At 44.1% G+C, this 19,138-nt stretch overlaps 1 protein-coding gene across 2 annotated transcripts; it reads left to right on the forward strand.

Annotated features, from left to right (window-relative positions):
• Positions 1 to 51: 51 nt before the first annotated feature.
• LYPLA1 (lysophospholipase 1) lies at positions 52 to 18,818 on the forward strand. Of its 2 annotated transcripts, XM_047783918.1 has the most exons (9): positions 52 to 309; positions 1,062 to 1,093; positions 5,312 to 5,377; positions 7,145 to 7,192; positions 9,061 to 9,131; positions 12,751 to 12,824; positions 14,609 to 14,710; positions 15,988 to 16,164; positions 17,060 to 18,818. In XM_047783918.1, exons 1-9 carry the CDS (start codon positions 241 to 243, stop codon positions 17,111 to 17,113), a joined length of 693 nt encoding a protein of 230 aa, XP_047639874.1. In that variant the 5' UTR covers positions 52 to 240; the 3' UTR covers positions 17,114 to 18,818. The 2 variants fall into 2 exon arrangements, with proteins under 2 accessions (XP_047639874.1, XP_047639875.1); XM_047783919.1 differs by lacking the exons at positions 52 to 309; positions 1,062 to 1,093; positions 5,312 to 5,377 and adding an exon at positions 5,710 to 5,728.
• The last annotated feature ends 320 nt before the right edge of the window (positions 18,819 to 19,138 follow it).

Consider the following 19,138-nt stretch of genomic DNA (forward strand, 5'->3'; position numbering starts at 1 on the left):
GGGCCACGAGGTCAACCGGGGCCGCCGGGCGCCGGGTGGCCGGACATTGTGACGCGCGCGGCCGGTGGAGCGGACGGGGAGGCGCGGGCACGGGGGCCCGGAGGGCGGCGCGGCGGGGGGCGCGCACGCGCCTGAGCGCGCGCCCGTGCGCGGGTCGGACTCGCCGTTCGCACGCCCTTGGGCTGCGGCCGGCTCCCGCTCTGCCTTCCGCTTCCGACGCGCTGTCTGTCCAGCCGGTGTATGTGCGGCAATAACATGTCGGCGCCTCTGCCCGCCGTCGTGCCCGCCGCCCGGAAGGCCACCGCCGCGGTGAGTAGGGCGGCACCCGGGGCCGCGCGGCCGGCGGGTGGGCAACGGGCCGGGCCGGGCCGGGGCCGGGGGTCGTGCGGGTGGTGGGCGCGGCCCGGCGGGGCTGTGCGGGGTGGGCCGGGGGTGGGGGCTCAGCGCCCCCCACCCAGACCCGGGACCCCGTCCCCAGCCGGGACCCCGCCCCCAAGACCCCGCGGGAGTGGAGGGCGCCCCTACTTGGGTGCCTTTGGAGCAGGTGGGTTTCTGTCCGGTCGGCGCATGAGCCAGGTCTTAGGTCTGCAGGAAAATGCCTTTCTTTTCTCCCGCTGTTCGCCTGTCCTCAATTAGAGAAGTTTGAAGACTTAGTGTCTTTTTCGATCAGAGGTTTTGGTCTTTAGGAAACTTGTGCCTGAGGATCTCAAACTTACTTTTATCCCCGGAAGCCCCTTTTTTGTGCTGGAAACATTCTCCCGTCTAAGTGAGACTCTCGTGTTGACTTGAGGGAAGTATTTTTTGTAGAATGTAGTCCTTTGCCCCGAAGAATGTCTAGCCGGGACCTCTTTAAGTGCTGAAACTCCACGGTAATTATCTTTGGAGCTGCAAGGAGAGACGTTAAGGATTTTGGCCACTTAAGAGAGGTCCGTGGAGATTAATTAACTGACTGAAGGCAGTGTTCTGGGCTTCTGGCGGGCACCTTAACCAGAGCTTCCATGCTTGACAGTTCTGGTGGGTCTGTTTGGACATGGCTTATCCTTTGTTCTTTTCTCTTCTAGGTCATTTTCCTTCATGGATTGGGAGATACAGGGTAGGTACCCTTGTTTGTACCATGACGAAATGGGGTCATGCAACTCTGTGCGATCAAGGGTTACCAAGAACTGTAGGATTGTATAAAAAAAAGATTGCTGGTCTCATTTCTTACAGTGCAGACCGAAGATAGAATCCTTTCTTTTTTGCCACCCCCCCACCCCCCGTCCCCCAGAATTTCCCCCTCATCATCTTAAGGTGTTAGTTTTCAACTTCTGCTTCTGGCACATATTAAAAATGCGAACTCCTCTTTGAGTTGCTGTGGATATAGGATACCAGACCAGGGGGTATGTTCGTGGGGACTGCCACCGAGAGCTTTCCGGAGTAGGTAACATTTCCGGGCAGGCTGAGAAGAACTAGCTGATTTTGATAAGAGAAGTAATAGCGGTGTGAGGTATACAACCTTCTGAATGAAAGCTTAGATGTTCCCTTAAAAGAAAAAAAAAAAAATCTGTTGAAGGGCAAGGAGTGCAGCTCAAAGATTTGCCTGGAGGCTTATCAAATGCCTTTTGTTGCTCAGCTTTTTCTGTTTTGAGAGCTTTTAAAAATTTAAACCGGTGATTATCTCTTTGAAACGTCAGCAAGATTGTGGTTATAAAATTGTTACAAAATTTTACAATTGCATCAAAAAAAAAAGATAAAAAATTTTACAATTGCAGACTTGGAGGAAAAGTGAAGATAAATACATTTGATAAAATAATGAAGAAACTATTATATCTTTACAAGGAGGCATTGGGCTAGATTAATTCTTAAAAGTGATTCCTAATATTGTTTTATGCTCCCAAGTAGAGGTACATGCCTTGCATGGAGTTAGGATGGGAAAGGTTTTGGGGCTCTTTCTGGCCATCAGGTAGTGCTGTGAAAAGGTCAGGCTTATTGCACTGTTTATTCGTTTTACTAAACAAAGTTTAGCGGCTCTGTTTTATCACCAAACCCTTCTTGATGCTGAGAGCCAGAGGAAGGATCTTACTAACCTCCCAAAAGAGAACTTCAAGGCCTGAAGAATCAGACCAAGAGAAGAAAGCTTCCATTGTAGGAAGGTTTTCTGTGGACCCCAGTTTAGCCAGATTTTTTAGACTAAAGTTAAGAGTGAAAATGGTGAAGAAAATGAACAGTGAGATTACGTATACCCACAGCAGCCATGACACCTTGACTAAGAGTTCATATTGTATAAAAAATTAAAGCTTCCACTCCTGGACAGACTTGGCAAGATGACAGTAAAGAAGGCTGGCCTGGCACTAGGTTGGTTCTATGAATACGTGACCAAGTTCAGAACCAGCCAAGCAGATTGTTATTTAATGTTCAAAATACTTTTTGGAGAACTAGTTAAAGTTCATTTGTCTAGTTACCTCGGAGGAGGTTGGGGATTAACCCTTCAGTTTGCTGCTATAAAAATGGCAGGTTTTTAGCCTTTTTTGGTTAAGGTTCTTTTTTGCAGGACCAGCTGAAATGTGCTGTCTGGTAACCTGCGTCTCCTTTAGCTGCCTCATGAAAAGTGTTTGCGGGTCAAATAAGATTGGGAGACTTTATATAATTCCATATTTTCTCAATTCTAATATGTCATTTTCCCCACGTTTTTATGTTTCTGAGATTGATATTCATCTTATTATATGTGTGTTTATGGTAGTTGTGATTTTTTTAATAAGCTTTTTTTTTTTTCAGTGATGTCACTTAGATTACATCTTAGTGTTTAGGAAATATGATGTGGCATTTCTCCCTTTGAAGATTTATAGTGTATGCACCAACATGTTTAAAGCTCTGAAAAGTTTTTCCAGAAACTCATCTGACCACCATAGTGTTCATGTGTGTGTAATATTCATAATGTGTATAATAAAATATGAAACATACTCAAAGAAATACATTTTAAACCAAACTGTATTGCATGAGATCAGTTTTCCTTCCAAAATAAAAATACCTTTTGTTATAATTATGAAAATGTTACATTTGTATTATAAAAAAATTCAAATATGCTTGAGAAGTCAGTGAAATTCAGTTGAAATCCTACAACCCAGAGATATGTATTTATTTTTGATAGCATTTTTTAAATGTTTTGTTTTGAAGTGCTTTTGAATTTGTAGAGGAGTTGCAAGAATAAGGCAGATTCCTCAATAACTCTTACTCAGATTCACTAATCTCTTTGGAATATGTTGCTATGTTTGCTAAAACCAGGGAGAGTAAGTTATCAATATCATGATTCTTTATTTGCAGACTTTAGCATGTATCTCCTAAGAACAATCAGAGACTCTTATACAACCACAGGAAATGATCAAATTCAGGAAACTTAGCACTTATTTAATATCATTATCTGATATGCTCTATTATCTAACAGACCTTGGCAGCTGCCCCAGTAATGTCCTTTGTAGTAAATGCTCTCACTCACAGTCCAGTCACAGCTGTGCTCAGCCCTGAGCTGCTACAGCTCTTCAGTCTCTCTAATCTAGACCTGTCCCTCAGCTCCTCTTGAGCCTTCATGACACTGACGTTTCTGCAGGGATCAGGCCGGTCCCTCCACGTAGGTTGGTTTGACATCTCCTCGTGATGAGGTTCAGTTTGTGCATTTTGAGACAAATACCATGGAGATGGGGTGTCCTGTGCATTGCATCCCTTCAGGGGACAAGTGCGCCGCCTGCCCTTCCGTGGTGCTGCCCCGGTCACTTGACGCGGGTGCCATCCTCCGCCGGGTGTGTCTCCCGCACTTATTTCCCTGTGCTCAGAGCTTGTCGTGGGGAGATGCCGGGAGCACGTCAGACCGTCACCCAGTGTTTTTAGCACCCATGCTGTTGCTCCTTTTCTGTTTATTAGTTTGCCCCCATCTGTGTTATATGGACTCACTAAGTTACTTAAGGGTTATATTCTGTCATTGTTACTATGTAAAATTTTTAACTACTTCTTTTAAAACAACTTCAAATCAGAGTTCCCGTTCTAGCTCAGCAGGTTAGGAACCCAACTAGTATCCATGGCCTTGCTCAGTGGGTTAAGGATCTGGTGATGCCACAAGATAGGGGTTAGATCCTACATTGCTGTGGCTGTGCTGCAGGTCCAATTCGACCCCTAACCTGAGCATATGCAGTCATAAAAAGGAAAAAAAAAGAAAGAAAGAAAGAAAAGAACTTCAAATTGTTACCATTTCTTAGGCATTTGAGATTAAGTTGCAGGCATGTTGCCTCCTTACTCCAGAAAGCTTCATTGTGTGCTTTGTATGTACCTGGACACCCCTGCCCACCCCACAGTAGAACCCCCAGTTGAGAAGTTAACACTGATCTCAGCATTGACCTCACGCCACCACCACCACGTCCACCAGCCCCATTCGCGTCTCCCTGGCTTAACTCAGTAACGTCCTCTGTGGGTCCAGGATCACACAGGGTTGGTTGGATTGAGTTGTCACGACTCCCGTGTCTTCTTCGGTCCAGAGCAGTCCATTTTCTAGTCTCTTGTGACCTTGACACTTCTCCAAACGGGCTGGTTGCCCAGTAGGATGGCCCTCAGTGTGGGGGACGTGAATCTTGCTGCCAGAAGGGAGGGATGCCACACAGGTGTCGCCGTGCTGGTCGGGACCCACACAGTGTCCGTCTTCGTGCCTTTGCTGTGTGGGGATGTTACATGTCATTGGCCGGTCTGTAGTGTCCGCCAGATTTCTCCGCAGTAAATTAATGTGTAATTACACTTAGTATTTGTGGGGAGATACTTTGATTTTATGAAAATATCTGTTTCTCACCCCTTTTTCATCTATGGATTTAGCATCCATTAATGATCAATATCTGAATCTACTATTGTCATGGTTGCCAAATAATGATCTTTTAAAAGTTAAGAGGTAGTTGCTCATCTTCTGTTTTGAACACATGTACAGTGGGGCAAATGTTAATTAAAGTCGTTATTTTTGACAGTGTAGGAAGCGTGTGGAAATAGCAGACACCCGATTGACTTGACTCCTCTGAGAGTTTGTTATGCGTGTTGTTGGCAAGTTATAAGGAGATAAAAACTGTATTTTGTAAACTCTAAAGCCCGGTGGAAGCAAATGAAAGAAAAAACACTGTTCGTCAGAAGTCATCCTTATCCACAGATAAAGCTTAAATAATGAACTTTGTTTTGTTTTTAGGTTGGTCAGTGGTGTGATAAGGAGTTAAAATTTATCCTCACAAATTTAAATACTTTTCTGTTACTAACTTACTGGAATTTAAAACAGTATCTAATGGCATTATTCAAATGATTTCTCTACCAGGCACGGATGGGCAGAAGCCTTTGCAGGTATCAGAAGTGCTCATATCAAATATATCTGCCCTCATGCGTAAGTATTTTTATTTTATTTTTTTGTCTTTTGAATTTTTAGTGCCGCACCCACAGCATATGGAGGTTTCCAGGCTAGGGGTCTAATTGGAGCTGTAGCTGCTGGCCTACACCACAGCCACAGCAACACAGGATCCCAGCATGTCTGCTACCTACACCGCAGCTCACGGCAATGCTGGATCCTTAACCCACATGAGCAAGGCCAGGGATGGAACCTTCATCCTCACAGATACTAGTCGGGTTCATTAACTGCTGAGCCACGACGGGAACTCCCATAAATATTTTTAATTTTCAGGCTTGGGACTCAGCATCTGGAAAAGAACAATTCTATTGGCTTTACTTTTCCAGAAAAGTATGTGCATACAATATAATTAATGTTTTTATCTTTTAAATATTCAGCTTCAAAATAAAGATTAGTAAGTTCTTTAAAACAAAAATGGTGTCTTGGTTACATTGAATTTTTTTTCTTTTTTTGTTGAGAAATGTAAAATAATTCTCTCTGGGAAATCAGTTGAACTCACAGCCAGAAAAGGTCTTGTAGGTATACAAATATCTGTTAAGTTCTAAGGACATCCATGAGCCATCTCTGAAGGAGATTACCTATCCGGTTTGTGAGAAATCTTTAGTACCTTGAGATGGAGCATGGAAAAAACACAGACTTTGGAGTCTGTTCAATTGGGTTTTGAATTCTGAAAATGTTTGTAGGTGTCAACAAGAAGCTAGTTAGGTTTTGAACAAACTCAGAAAATCCATGAGATGAGCATATGTCAGGTCAAGGGGTGCTGAAAAGCAGTGGCCATGGAGAAGAGACAGATGGGACCAGATACAAGCTGGTAGGTTGTAGTTCACCCTCAGAAGTGGTGGCAGCAACAGTGGATCCATACGAACGAGGAATGTATCTGAGGTTAGGTAAGAAAATGTCCCCACTTGTCCTGATAAGAGGCTGTGTGCTAGCTCTGTGGCCAGGCTGCTCTGTCCTTCTCTGGTTACCTCACTGTCATGGCTGCAGCCCATGCTCTGTCCTCCTTCTCTGACTCATGCAAGACAGAACTCTCAGTTGTATTAGAATTTCTGCTGTATTGTTATTAGTGAATTTGGTTTAAGGCTATTTCCCAGCCAAGGGAAGTTTCTGTTCTCAAGGAAATGTTATTAAGATTTTGTGACTTCTGAGTAGACTTGCTTCATGAGGCAGGAGGATGGTGGTGGGATGTAGTTAGAGTGTCTTTGTCTGCCTTCGTACTCAGCTGCCTTCTGGTCGTCCAGCAAATGTCTGATCACAGACTTGAGCTGGGTGTAACACACGCACGTGTGTCCCTTATTTATTTAGGGGTGGCTTAAACAAGCAGGTACAGGTATATAGCTCAGGCCTCGGTGTAATTTGAGACCACAGGGATTAATGCTACGTTTCTGTGCAGTAAGTGGCTCATATCCTTTGTCCTTTAGCCAGAGTCTCCTGCTTTATACGTTTTCAGGTGTCTTGGTTACTGGTTTTTCTTCTCACATCGGGTTCAAAAGTGTTAAGTAAAGGTGTTGGAAGGGGAGATGATTTTATTTGCCAGCTTAGCCCCTTCCAGCTGTGGCTCCATCCTAAGAACTGTGTGGAGTCGTGGGAGCAGAACGGGGCAGGTGTGGGTGCATTGAAGTGGCTCCTCCATAAAGTTGGAACATTCAGTTTTGTGTAAGCCTAAAGGAACCATCTGTGGGATTTATTAGGTTTTACATACAGCTTTGTTATATTATTTTTATCTTGCTTTTTTTCCCCCTACAGACCAGTTATGCCTGTAACATTAAATATGAACATGGCCATGCCTTCTTGGTAAGTAAGACTTGACTTCTTCAGTAAGAACTTTTTACCTAGTTTTTTTTTTTTTTTTTTAATCAGAGGTGCTTTTGTATATTGCAATTTTTAATTAACTATTTCAAGTTGAAAAATTATATAATTAAATTTAACCTTTATTTGACGATTTCAGTTTTTATATTTTATTTATTTATTTATTTGCTTTTTAGGGCCACACCCGAGGCATATGGAGGTTCCCAGGGTAGGGGTCTAATTGGAGCTATAGCTTCCAGCCTACACTACAGCCACAGCAATGCAGGATCCGAGCCACATCTGCAACCTACACCACAGTTCATGGCCATGCTGGATCCTTAACCCACGGAGCAAGGCCAGGGATCGAACGTTCATCCTCATGGATGCTCGTCACATTAATTTCCACTGAGCCACGATGGGAATTCCCAGTTTTCATATTTTAGATCCAGGGGCGAACTTGAGGAGCTACACCAATGGGTGGAGAAAGAGTAGAGAATGGGTGGATAGAAAGATGGTAGAAAGCATCTCTCAGTGCTTGATAAGCCACTGTGGGTTCGGTAGCCGGGTGTTTGGCTGAGCCCATGGGACATCCACTCCGGTGAAGCCACAGCCTCTCCTCCCACCTTCCACCTCCGAGGAGAGCTGGCGGGTATTGCAGGAGACCACTTCCTGCAGTGTAATCGCAAGACCTTGAGGATGTCACGCGTTCCCCGTGGGCTTCACAGGCTGGAGGTGGAGTCAGGGCTTAGTTCTCTGAGCCACTTCAGGCCACGTTTGCTTCCTGGTGCTCCAAGACCAGTGCGGTCAGGTCTGTTCACGAGTGATGACCTTGACACCTGATTCCTGTTTTCCTTTCCCCTGTACCTCCTGGCACCGGCCCTCTTTCGGGTGACTGCAGAATGCAGTGTAAACGGCCCATTTGCAGCCTGGACTGGCTTGTTGCTGCCTCGACCCTTCTCTTCCTGGTGGCTTTATCTTGTCTCAGCTTCAGTCATCCATAGACATTCCTTGGGTTTTGTCATCTGGAACTGTCCCTCCTTGGAAGTCACTGGATTCAGACCTGACTGTCAAGCAGAGCTGTTCATCCTTTGAGTGTGGACCCCAGCCTGTCTCCACCTTGTCCTCTCTACCTATCCCCTCACCCCCACCCCCAGGTGGAAGGTGGGAGGAGAGGCTGTGGCCTCACCAGAGCTGACGCCCCATGGGCTCAGCCAGACACCTCCTTTGTTATGCACTTGAGGTTCCTTGGAAACTTTTACAGGCTCCTGCCTCTCTTGGCCTTTGATTCGCCCCTCTTCCCTCTCTGGCAGAATTCCTGTCCACAATCAAACTCCTGCCTCACGTGGCAGATAGAAGCATGGACAAGCTGAGGAAGGGCTGCCCAGACCCTGGTTTGGGGTCACTGCGGGGTGTGGTGAGAGGTTTCGAGGTTGTGCAAATACTTGTGTGAGCAGGTGCAGGCAGTGCATGCAGGGGGTGGCATGGTCGGGCAGGTCCATTCCGGAGCGCAGACTGAGGACGAGGTAGGACGGAAGGGTGACTGGAGGTCCTGGCACACTTCCTCGTGCTGGGGTTTGAGGTTCCTGCATGCATCTCAGATTGGACCAGGTAGTTCTCTAGGTGTTTCTACCTTAAGATTGTGTGGTACCATGACCCCTGAATGGAGTCTGTGTCTAACTGGAGTGAAAAGAACATGCAGGTATCAGCTTCATGCAGTGGAGCTGACTGGCCTCCAAAGACAGTTTACTTGAGTTTCATGCTATAGAATGTCTTTGGTTAGCCTTTTTTTTTTTTCTCTAAAACTACTGTCTTCTTTTGAAAGTAGATAATCTTAGAATTGAGTAATTCTTCTAGGACTTTGCCTTGTCTTCCAGGTTTAACATTATTGGGCTTTCGCCAGATTCACTGGAAGATGAAACTGGAATCAAGCAGGCAGCAGAAAATGGTAAGTAAGAAAGGTTTCCGAGTAGCTGTGTTGATGCTGATGAAATAGTGCCGTTACCTAAACGCGGGTTGGGGTGTTGGAGCTGCTCCTCTGTTCTCGTCGCTCTCGGTCTTGCTGGACTCGTTGACCCTGGTCCATGACCAGGGGGTGGGGTTTGTCACACTTCAGCTCTGTTGGATACATAGTTTTTTTGCTGTTTTTGGCCACACCATGTCATATGGAATTTCCTGACAGGGATGAAATGATGATATAATGATGTGATGGCATGTCATGAAAATTATACAGGAAAGGTTAGTTTTAGTGTGGTGCCCCTGTTGAAGACTACTGAACACACTAGGTAATTGTGGTGAGTTGTCTCATCCGACACTCCGGCAGTAGTAAAGTGTGAGCTCCACAGACTCTGCAGTCCCATTCTCCTTCATGAACGCAGTAACGCTGCTTGTGTTTGGGGTGAAAGCATGAAGAGCACTCACTTGGAGAAGTCTGCTTTTAGCACATGCACAGGAGCATGTGTTTCTTTTACACGTACGTACTGAAACAGCGACAAGTAGACAGCGTGGTGTGACGGACACTGGAGTGGCCGTCAGCATCGTCTGGGTGGTGACGAGGTGGCCTTGGTGAGGTGTGCCCTGCTGTGAGGTGGTGGGGACAGAGTGAGGTGACCTGTACCCCGGAAGTCATTGTCTTTCTGTTTCACATTTGCTTCAAATTTTCTTTTTTTTAATTTATTTTAATTTTTTTATTATTATTTTTTATTTATTTTTTTTCCACTGTACAGCATGGGGACCAAGTTACACATACATGTATACATAATTTTTCCTCCCATTGTTGTGTTGTGATGTAAGTATTTAGACATAGTTCTCAATGCTACACAGCAGGATCTCTTTGTAAATCCATTCCAAGAGCAATAGTTTGCATCCATTAACCCCATGCTCCTGATCCCTCCCCCTCCCACTCTCACCCCCAGGGGCAGCCGCAAGTCTATCCTCCAAGTCTATGATTTTCTTCTCTGTGAAACGTTCATTTGTGCTGTATATTAGATTCCAGTTATAAGTGATATCATATGATACTTGTCTTTCTCTTTCTGACTTACTTCACTCAGTATGAGAATCTCTAGTTCCATCCATGTTGCTGCAAATGGCATTATGTCGTTTTTTTATGGCTGAGTAGTATTCTATTGTGTGTCTGTACCACATCTTCCTAATCCAATCATCTGTCGATGGACATTTGGGTTGTTTCCATGTCTTGGCTATTAGGAATAGGACTGCAATGAACATGTAGGTGCATGTATCTTTTTTAAGGTAAGTTTTGTCTGGATATATGCCCATGAGTGGGACTGCTGGGTCATATGGTAGTTCTACGTATAGATTTCTAAGGTACCTCCATACTGTTCTCCACAGTGGCTGTGCCAGCTTCCATTCTCACCAACAGTGCAGGAGGGTTCCCTTTTCTCCACACCCCCTCCAGCATTTGTTATTTGTGGACTTATTAATGATGGCCATTCTTACTGGTGTGAGGTGGTACCTCATGGTAGTTTTGATTTGCATTTCTCTAATAATCAGTGATGTTGAACATTTTTCCATGTGCTTGTTGGCCATCTGTATATCTTCCTTGGAGAATGGTCTATTCAGGTCTTTTGCCCATTTTTCAACTGGATTGTTGGCTTTTTTCTGTTGAGTTGTATAAGTTGCTTGTATATTCTAGAGATTAAGCCTTTGTCCGTTGCATCATTTGAAACTATTTTCTCCCGTTCTGTAAGTTGTCTTTTTCTTTTTGGTTTCCTTTGTTGTGTGCTTCAAATTTTCTAAGGCTGTTAAAAAACCAAAACCAATAGGATCATTTTTAAATCTGTTTTTTAAGTCTTTTTTTTTTTTTTTAAAGAACTCTTAACTTTACAGCAGGAAAGATGCATTCAAAACATATTGGAAAAAATGTCAGACCAAGAACACTGACCAGGATCATCAAAAAGTCGGTCAAAGCTGTAATCCTAGAGCTAGAGTTTTGTCAAAAAATAGAAGGTGGTAGGAGTTCCTGTCGTGGCTCAGTGGTTAGTTAACAAGCCCAACTAGTATCCTTGAGGATGCAGATTCGATCCCTGGTCTCGCTCAGTGGGTTAAGGATTTGGTGTTGCTGTGGCTGTGGTGTAGGTCGCAGATGCAGCTCCGATTAGACCCCTAGCCTGGGAACCTCCATATGCCTCGGGTGCAGCCTTAAAAAAAAAAAAGGGACAGCAGGTATTGGGTCTGGGGGTGAGTGGTCAGACCTGGGGGGAGGGGGAGGGGACCCTGTGCGTCAGACAGCTGGACCTGGTGGGGCCAGGGTGAAGCCTTCCACCCCAAGGTAACTGGGCCTGTGACGTTCTCTGACCTGATGTGTGTTGGAGAGAATGAGGTTCAGACTCGCGGCCAGGAAAGGGGTGTCGGGTTTGGGGCTGAGAGGGTGTGCAGAGAACAAAGGGGAGAGTGCTCAGGGTGGGCCCAGGGGTGGGGGCTACGACTCGTCCCTCCACAGCGGACTGCAGTCCCCGTAAGTGGCTTGACGTTGTGTCATCAGGTGTGAGCAGAGGAGTGACGTTCTGGGGGTGGGGGGGGGGGGTCCCCGCAGTTTCTCACCAGCCCATTCCCTTCCTTGGTCCTGCCCTGACCTGTAGCCCCCTCTCCACCACGCACTCATCAGGGCACCTCCTGCTCTTCAGGCTCCTTTAGCTAAGAACTGCATTTATGGAAAAAGAAATAATTTTTAATTCGGGCATTTGGGATTTTTGCAATAAAAGCAAGTTTCGTTTTTGGTAAGAAGGAAATATAAAGTTGGACATTTAAATCTTAACATGAAACTCAGAGTTCTTCGGTTGGTGCAGCAGGTTACCGATCTGACGTTGTCACTGCAGTGGCTCGGGTCGCTTCTGCAGCACAGATTTGGTCCTTGGCCCAGGAATCTCTGTATGCTGCGGGCACAGCCAAAAAAAAAGAGGTGAAACTTTTACACGTATGTCAAAAAGTGAGAGGAGATAAATTTGTAAAAGGTGTAGTTATTCCAAAAACATAGTATTATGAATAAAAAGGAAATTCTAGGAGTTATCAAATAATATATTTAATGATGTGTATCAGAGTCTTTTGCAGAAACAGAAGAATTCGTATGATTTTTTTCCTGCATTGTTTACTGGGCTATAGGGAAAACTAATACTTTTTGGTTTTGTTTTTAATAACAGAATGATCAGTTTAAACACTAAATCATAAATCATGCATAAGCTACTTAACTACTTATAATTTAAAATAACAGCTTTTTGGTACAAATGCTTATGGTTCATTGAAGAGAAAGAAATATAAAATGTATGTAAGCGGATCAACCGTAGATAAAAAATTCATATCCATCTGTTGATGAGAGAAAAATTGTTGACAAATTGTGTAACAAATAATTGAACACTTTAAGCAGCACCCACAAAAATCTGAGTTTTTGAAAATATATTCTAATTTTGTATTCTAATGGAGCGCTTCAAGGTTTTCATTTGTTATAACTTTTAATAATGTGCTTTCTTGTTCTTAATTTTTTTCCTATGTAAATTGTATCAATGGGCTTATCTTTGAAAATATTGATGATTTAACTTTTATGTTATTTTCAGTAAAATCTTTGATAGAGCAGGAGGTGAAGAATGGCATTCCATCTAACAGAATTATTTTGGGAGGATTTTCTCAGGTAAGATAAAAGTTTGCGTGGTCCCTCAGCGTCGCCAGTGTGTTTATCTAGAAAACGAAGTCTGGGGTTCCAGTCCTTTTTCTGTGGAGGAGTCCTTTTTTTAGAATATGGTATAGAATCTGATCTACCACTGACCTTTAGTGCTGAATTAAGTTTGCGTGAACCAGAAGTGATTGCTAATGAACTGGGGGATATGTCACACTCTTGTCTAGTTTTCTCTCTCCAGTGATAGCTTCCACTTTTATCGGGTGTGTCCTGAAAATTGATTTGCAGGGGAACTGAATGGGACCTGGACTGTGTTTTTCTAAGGCCCTCATGTGGTTAAGTCTGAAGTGCACACCACGAACCCCTCTGGACAAAACGCTGCTTAAGGGAGGGTGTTTGTCCCCTGTCCAGGGCAGATGACTGAGGGGATAATGAGGTTGAGGACAAGACTCCCTTCCCCTTCTGTGACAGTCAGATTCCTAGGAGTCAGGATCTGCGTGGGGGCTGAGGGAGGCCTCTGCGGGGCTCTGGGCCAGTCTTGTGCTGAGTCTGTCCTGGCCTCTAGGAACCCCTCAGGGGTTCTGTCTGGAATGGGTGATAGGCGTCCTTGTGGGGGGAGCAGAGTCAAGAGGGGCCCGTGTCACCATCTTGGTGACATCACTCTGTCCTCTTCCCTCCTCTTGTCGTGGAAGAGAGGTTTTGGATAAAAGATACGGTGTTTATTTTTGGCACCTTTCTTCTCTTCCTGTGCGTTTCCTTCTGCCTTCTGTGCTTTTCCTGCAGGCAGTTACAGCGTATGACTTTCCGTCTTAGTATCGACCACCCCGCTGCCCTTGATCCTGACCCCTCTGTCCTCTAGGTCAGCGCTTCAGCGTCCGCACCACTGGGTCAGGGAGGGATGGGATTATGGAATCATTTAGAAGTTAGAACTCGGTAGAAGGCTAGAGTGTAGATACGGTACAGGGAGGGAGTGTCATTGATGTAGTACCTGTTGACACAGGTGATGTACATTGCTCTACACCTTGTGACCTGAGTGTGGGCACAGAAATGGATGCTTGATTCAGACAGGAGTCTGTATGTGAGATGCGTTGTATTCAAGTCCTAGTATGTTAAGAGAGAGTGAGTCCTGAGTCTGGCATCGCATCCAGGAAGCTGAGGATGAGGAGCAGCGTGGCCCCAGGAAGCAGCCAGGGCTTCTCTGCTCTTCTTCCTCTGCCCACCAGCTTCACCTCCCTGTCTGCCTCCACTGGGCTCGCTGCTGCCTGCAGGTTTTCCAATTCTTGACTGTACATGTTATAGTTCCAGCTGTAAAGAGAGACTGACAGTCACTGAACATCACCTTTCATGACTTGGGTGGGAGAGAACCTCTCGTGCTGGGGGCCCAGGGCACTCAGAGGGCCGCAGGTGCCGTGAGGTCCCAAGGTGTCCGCCACGCCATCCTTGTCACCTTGAAGCCTCGTTTTAGAAAATATGCCAGCTTAAGACCAGGTTTGATTTTTCTGCCTGCGACTTTGCAGAGAAAATAGTAACTATGAGTTCAGAGCATCCCTAAGGCACTGTCAGGGCAGCAGCGACCTCCGTGTTAACTCTGTCTTGGCTGGTGGTTGCCATGTTCTCGTGTCTTCAGCGTAGAGAGAGGAGTCCTTTAGGACATGCCAGGGTGTGTGTGTGTGTTTGCCAGTTGGCCTGTTTTATTTGACGTCAGCCACTCAGTTGGGTTTTTACGGACAGCATCAATAACAAGAAGCACTTGCATGGCTGTTGGTGGTGAGCCCCCTGAGCCCTGCTTCTATTTCCAGGGAGGAGCCCTGTCCTTGTACACAGCGCTCACCACCCATCAGAAGCTGGCCGGCGTCACCGCTCTCAGCTGCTGGCTCCCGTTGCGATCTTCGTTTCCAGAGGTGCCTGACCGATGCCAAGCGCTGCATTACAGAGCTAAGAGATTGCAGATAATGTGGGGACAGAGTCATTTTTTTTTAAAGTATTATTAATAAACTTAATTTTTTCAGAGCAGTTTTGGGTTCACAACAGATTGAGCAGAAAGTGTCTATATATCCCCATCCCCTTCCAGGCACAGCCTCCCCAGTGACATCCCACAGCCCAGAGTACAGCTGTCATAGCCAGTGAACCTGCGTGGGCACATCATTGGCACCCAAAGCCCGTAGTTTCCATCAGTCACCTTTTCAAAAGAGACTTGTCTTAGACCTTTGCCATGTGGGCTAGGCTTTATCTGTACACTACGCTGTCTTTACAGCAGGGTGCATAGGCTGGAATAAGACATATGAGTCCTTAAAATGAGGAGGAAGTTGCCTCGTGGCGCAGTGGGCTAAGGATCCAGGGCGGCAGCTGTGGTCCAGGCCAAATGGAAAGAAAAGATCCTATGTTTGAAGTGTTTGATACATTTTAAGATACATATCAAGATTAGACCTTTTTTTTTTACACATAGAAATAACATTTTTGAATGCTTAGTATGTTCACTACTTAATAGTAGAATTTTGCTATAGAATATAATTTCTAAATACTCCACAATTGTAGAACACATGGGGGAAATGGATGTTATTTTCAAATTCATGTTTAAGTTTAGGATTTTTTGTCACTTTATAGTTAGTTTTTGGTGTTTTGCACATAATTGCTATTTATTAAGCTGCTTATTTAAATCAAATAAAAACTGAGAACATAATTCAGCTAAAACCTACCTTTTTTTTTCTTTTTTTTTATGGCCACACCTGCAGCATATGGAAGTTCCCAGGCTCTGGGTTGAATTGGAGCTGCAGCTTCCGGCCTACACCACAGCTCACGGTGATGCCAGATCCTTAACCCATTGAGCAAGGCCAGGGATCAAACCCACATCCTCACAGACACTGTGTCAGGTTCTAAACCTGCTGAGCTACAATCGGAATTCCCCAAACCTACTTCTTGTGTCAGGACACTGTGAACACGTAAGTAGGATATAGTGCACGTCCAAGAGAGCAGGTATATAGTACAGGGGAGTCATGTGTCCTGTACAGGTTTAGGTAAGGAGACGCGGAGGGTGGAAGATGAAAGGGCCCTTGTTTCTGTGGCCTGATGCTCCCCTTATGTGCGGAAGGCAGTGCTGTGCCTTCAGCTGAGCCCATGGCTGAACGTCCCCATGATGCTCCCCACGTTGGACTCAGTAATGCTCTTGTGTTTTTTGCAGTGTCCCATCAGTGGTGTGAATAGAGACATCCCCATCCTTCAGTGCCACGGAGTGCTGGATCCTTTAGTTCCCCTAATGTTTGGCTCTCTAACTGTTGAAAGGCTAAAAACGCTGGTAAATCCAGCCAATGTGACTTTCAAAACCTACGAAGGCATGATGCACAGTTCCTGCCAACAGGTAAACCTTGGGGAGCAGTGATTATAGAGATGGATTTGCAACTTCCTATGTGTGCTTTTTTTTAAGATAAATAACATTTGACTGCTTAGGGGTTTAAAGCAGTTAGTTCACATCAAATCACAAGTTAGTAGGTCTTACTTAGATCAAAGTTTATTCAGTTTAATTCAGCAGGCATTCACTGATTTTCTGTTGTATGCAAACACTGTCCATGATTCAAATGAAAAACATTCCTTTATTAAGATCTAAAGTAGCTTAATTAGGGAGTTCCCTGGTGGTCTAAGGGTTAGGACTTAGTACTTTGACTGCCAGGGCCTGGGTTCAGTCCCTCCTCAGGGAACTGAGGTACCACAAGTGTGTGGCATGGTCAAAATAAATTTTTTTTTCAAAGTAGATTTAATAAAAAATTTTTAAAGGGGAGGGAGTCCCTGTCATGGCTCAGCAGTAATGAACCCAACTAGTATCCATGAAGATGCGGGTTTGATCCCTGTCCTCGCTCAGTGGGTTGAGGATCAGCATTGCCTTGAGCTGTGGTGTAGGTCGCAGATGAAGCTCAGATCTGGAGTCACTGTGGCTGTGGTGTAGGCCAGCAGCTGCAGCTCTGATTCGACCCCTCGCCTGGGAACTTCTGTATACAGCAGGTGCGGCCCTAAAAAGACAAAAAAAAATTAATTGTAGCAGTAAAAATGTGTTTTTGGAGTTCCCTGGTGGCCTAGTGGTTAAGGATCCAGCATTGTTGCTACTGTGGCTCAATTGATCCCCCACCTGGGAACTTCCCCCCCAAAAAAATGTGGTTTCATCTTACATGTGCACACCTTGGATTCAGTCTCTGGTGTCTCAGTGGGGATTTCGGTTCTGATCTATGTGACCATTTATTAAGTCCCTTTATTCCAAACAGGAAATGCTGGATGTCAAGCAGTTCATTGAAAAACTGCTGCCTCCCATTGATTGACGTCACCGAGGCCTGCGTGGATGTCACACCAGCACCTTCGTAGTAGAGTATCAACCTTTTCCTGCGCCCCATCTTGAAACCTCTAATGTTTGCAGTGTTAAAATATTTTGCAAAGACACACCAATGACACAGACTAAATAAATCTCCTTGTGGGACATTTAGGATCTCTCAAGTTTCACTATATGTGTTTGTATAAAATGATCCGGAATATACTAGTATTAAATAGGTGAAGCAGCTAGCTTCTTTTTCCCAAATGTAATTCAGCAAAATAATAAAATACTGCAACCAGATTTTTTTTATTATATCATTTGAAAATCATTAGTATGCTTAATGAAAACTTGTTCAGGTGTAAATGAGCAGTCGGGTCATCAACAGTTTATGCGTGCTGTGACTTCGACTATGGACTTTTCCACCGTTCCCTAGTCACCATGCAGGATCTGTATTTTTAGATATGTGTTCATATACACTTAATGGTTATAAATCATAGTAGGAATGAAGTGTTATTAAATTATTCCTAATGATAGGGATAATACCTCTAAGTGTCAATAAAGAGTGATAATTCTCTCTTCAATTAATGGCCCTTTTATTTTGGGGACCAGGTTTTTCTTTCCTGAAGGTAATTTCTATTTAATATTGTTTTTTTCTTCTCTAGAAAAAAGATACATTCTTTCTTCTTTTGTATCCTTCATAACAGACCAAATATGTCTCCTTGCCCTAGACATCTGCTGGCAGTTTGTGCTGTAACTTGATGTTCTGAATCACAGACATGATGGTGTTTAAAATGTACTTACAGAAAGGAATCACAGACATCCCTTCAAATTTTCTACACTACTTCTTAAACTGGACCTTTTTAGACCTACAGAATCATCAGAATCTTTAGTCCAGATAACGAGAATAATTCTGTGGTTGGATTATTCTGTTATTAACTGAAAGAATAATTAGGTCATATTCTAGTATGTTCTGGAATATTTAAGGCTGATTTTCTTAAAAACTGTTAATTTCTAGGATGATTTGCTCTAAGTAGATTCTCCTCATAGCATAGAGTTTTAGTTTATTTATTTTGCACGTATGTTTGAAACCAACTGCTGTAGGAAATGAACAATCTAGTTGAAAACTATGCTTTACTTTTATCTGCCAGCAGACATTTTGGAAATGTTCACTTTAATCAGATGATCTTTTTAGGTTAGTTTTTGTGCAAACATTAAAGTAGCAATTACTTGATTTTAAATAGTCAAAATTTTCAGATTATTGGTTAAAATTATTTGAAAACAAATTTTGGGTAATAAAAGTCAGAACTCAGTACATATAATCTAGTTACCACACAGTTTCATACATAGCAGAAACGTACGCCTGATATTTCCAAACTCTTATTCTGCTGTACTCCAGCTGACCGGAACAGCATTAGGAATATGCAGCTCCAGGAATGGGTGCTACTCATAATAGAGATAACTTGGTGTGGACTATTTAGGGTGTTAATAATGAAGCCATATGTTTATGTCTGGATTTACAATTTTTAAACAATCATTTACTATGTCATTTCGCTTTACCTTGGAGAACAAAAACGGTTGTTTCACTTCACAAATCAGCAAGATCTAATTTATGGCAAGAACTATTCTGTTGAAATGTGCTGTAATGTGGGAAAATGTAAATCTTTTTCACGGTTTCTATCAATGTGAAATAAAATTTAATTCTGACTTTTCCATGACTGGCTTTTTCGAATATCATTTGTTAACATTTAGATTTGCCTTGGAATGGCTGTCTGTAATGAAAAAGAGGAGAGCCACAGTGTGATCACAAGAATATACTTTGAGGGAGTTCCCATCGTGGCTCAGTGGTTAACAAACCTGACTGACATCCATGAGGATGCAGTTTCAATCCCTGGCCTTGGTCAGTGGGTTAAGGATCCAGTGTTGCAGGTGGACTGTGGTGTAGGTTGCAGACATGGCTTGGATCCCGAGTTGCTATGGCTGTGGTGTAGGCCAGTGGCTACAGCTCCAATACAACCCCTAGCCTGGCAACTTCCAT

Source organism: Phacochoerus africanus, chromosome 6 (genome assembly GCF_016906955.1).
Source record: "Phacochoerus africanus isolate WHEZ1 chromosome 6, ROS_Pafr_v1, whole genome shotgun sequence".
NCBI lineage: Eukaryota > Metazoa > Chordata > Mammalia > Artiodactyla > Suidae > Phacochoerus > Phacochoerus africanus.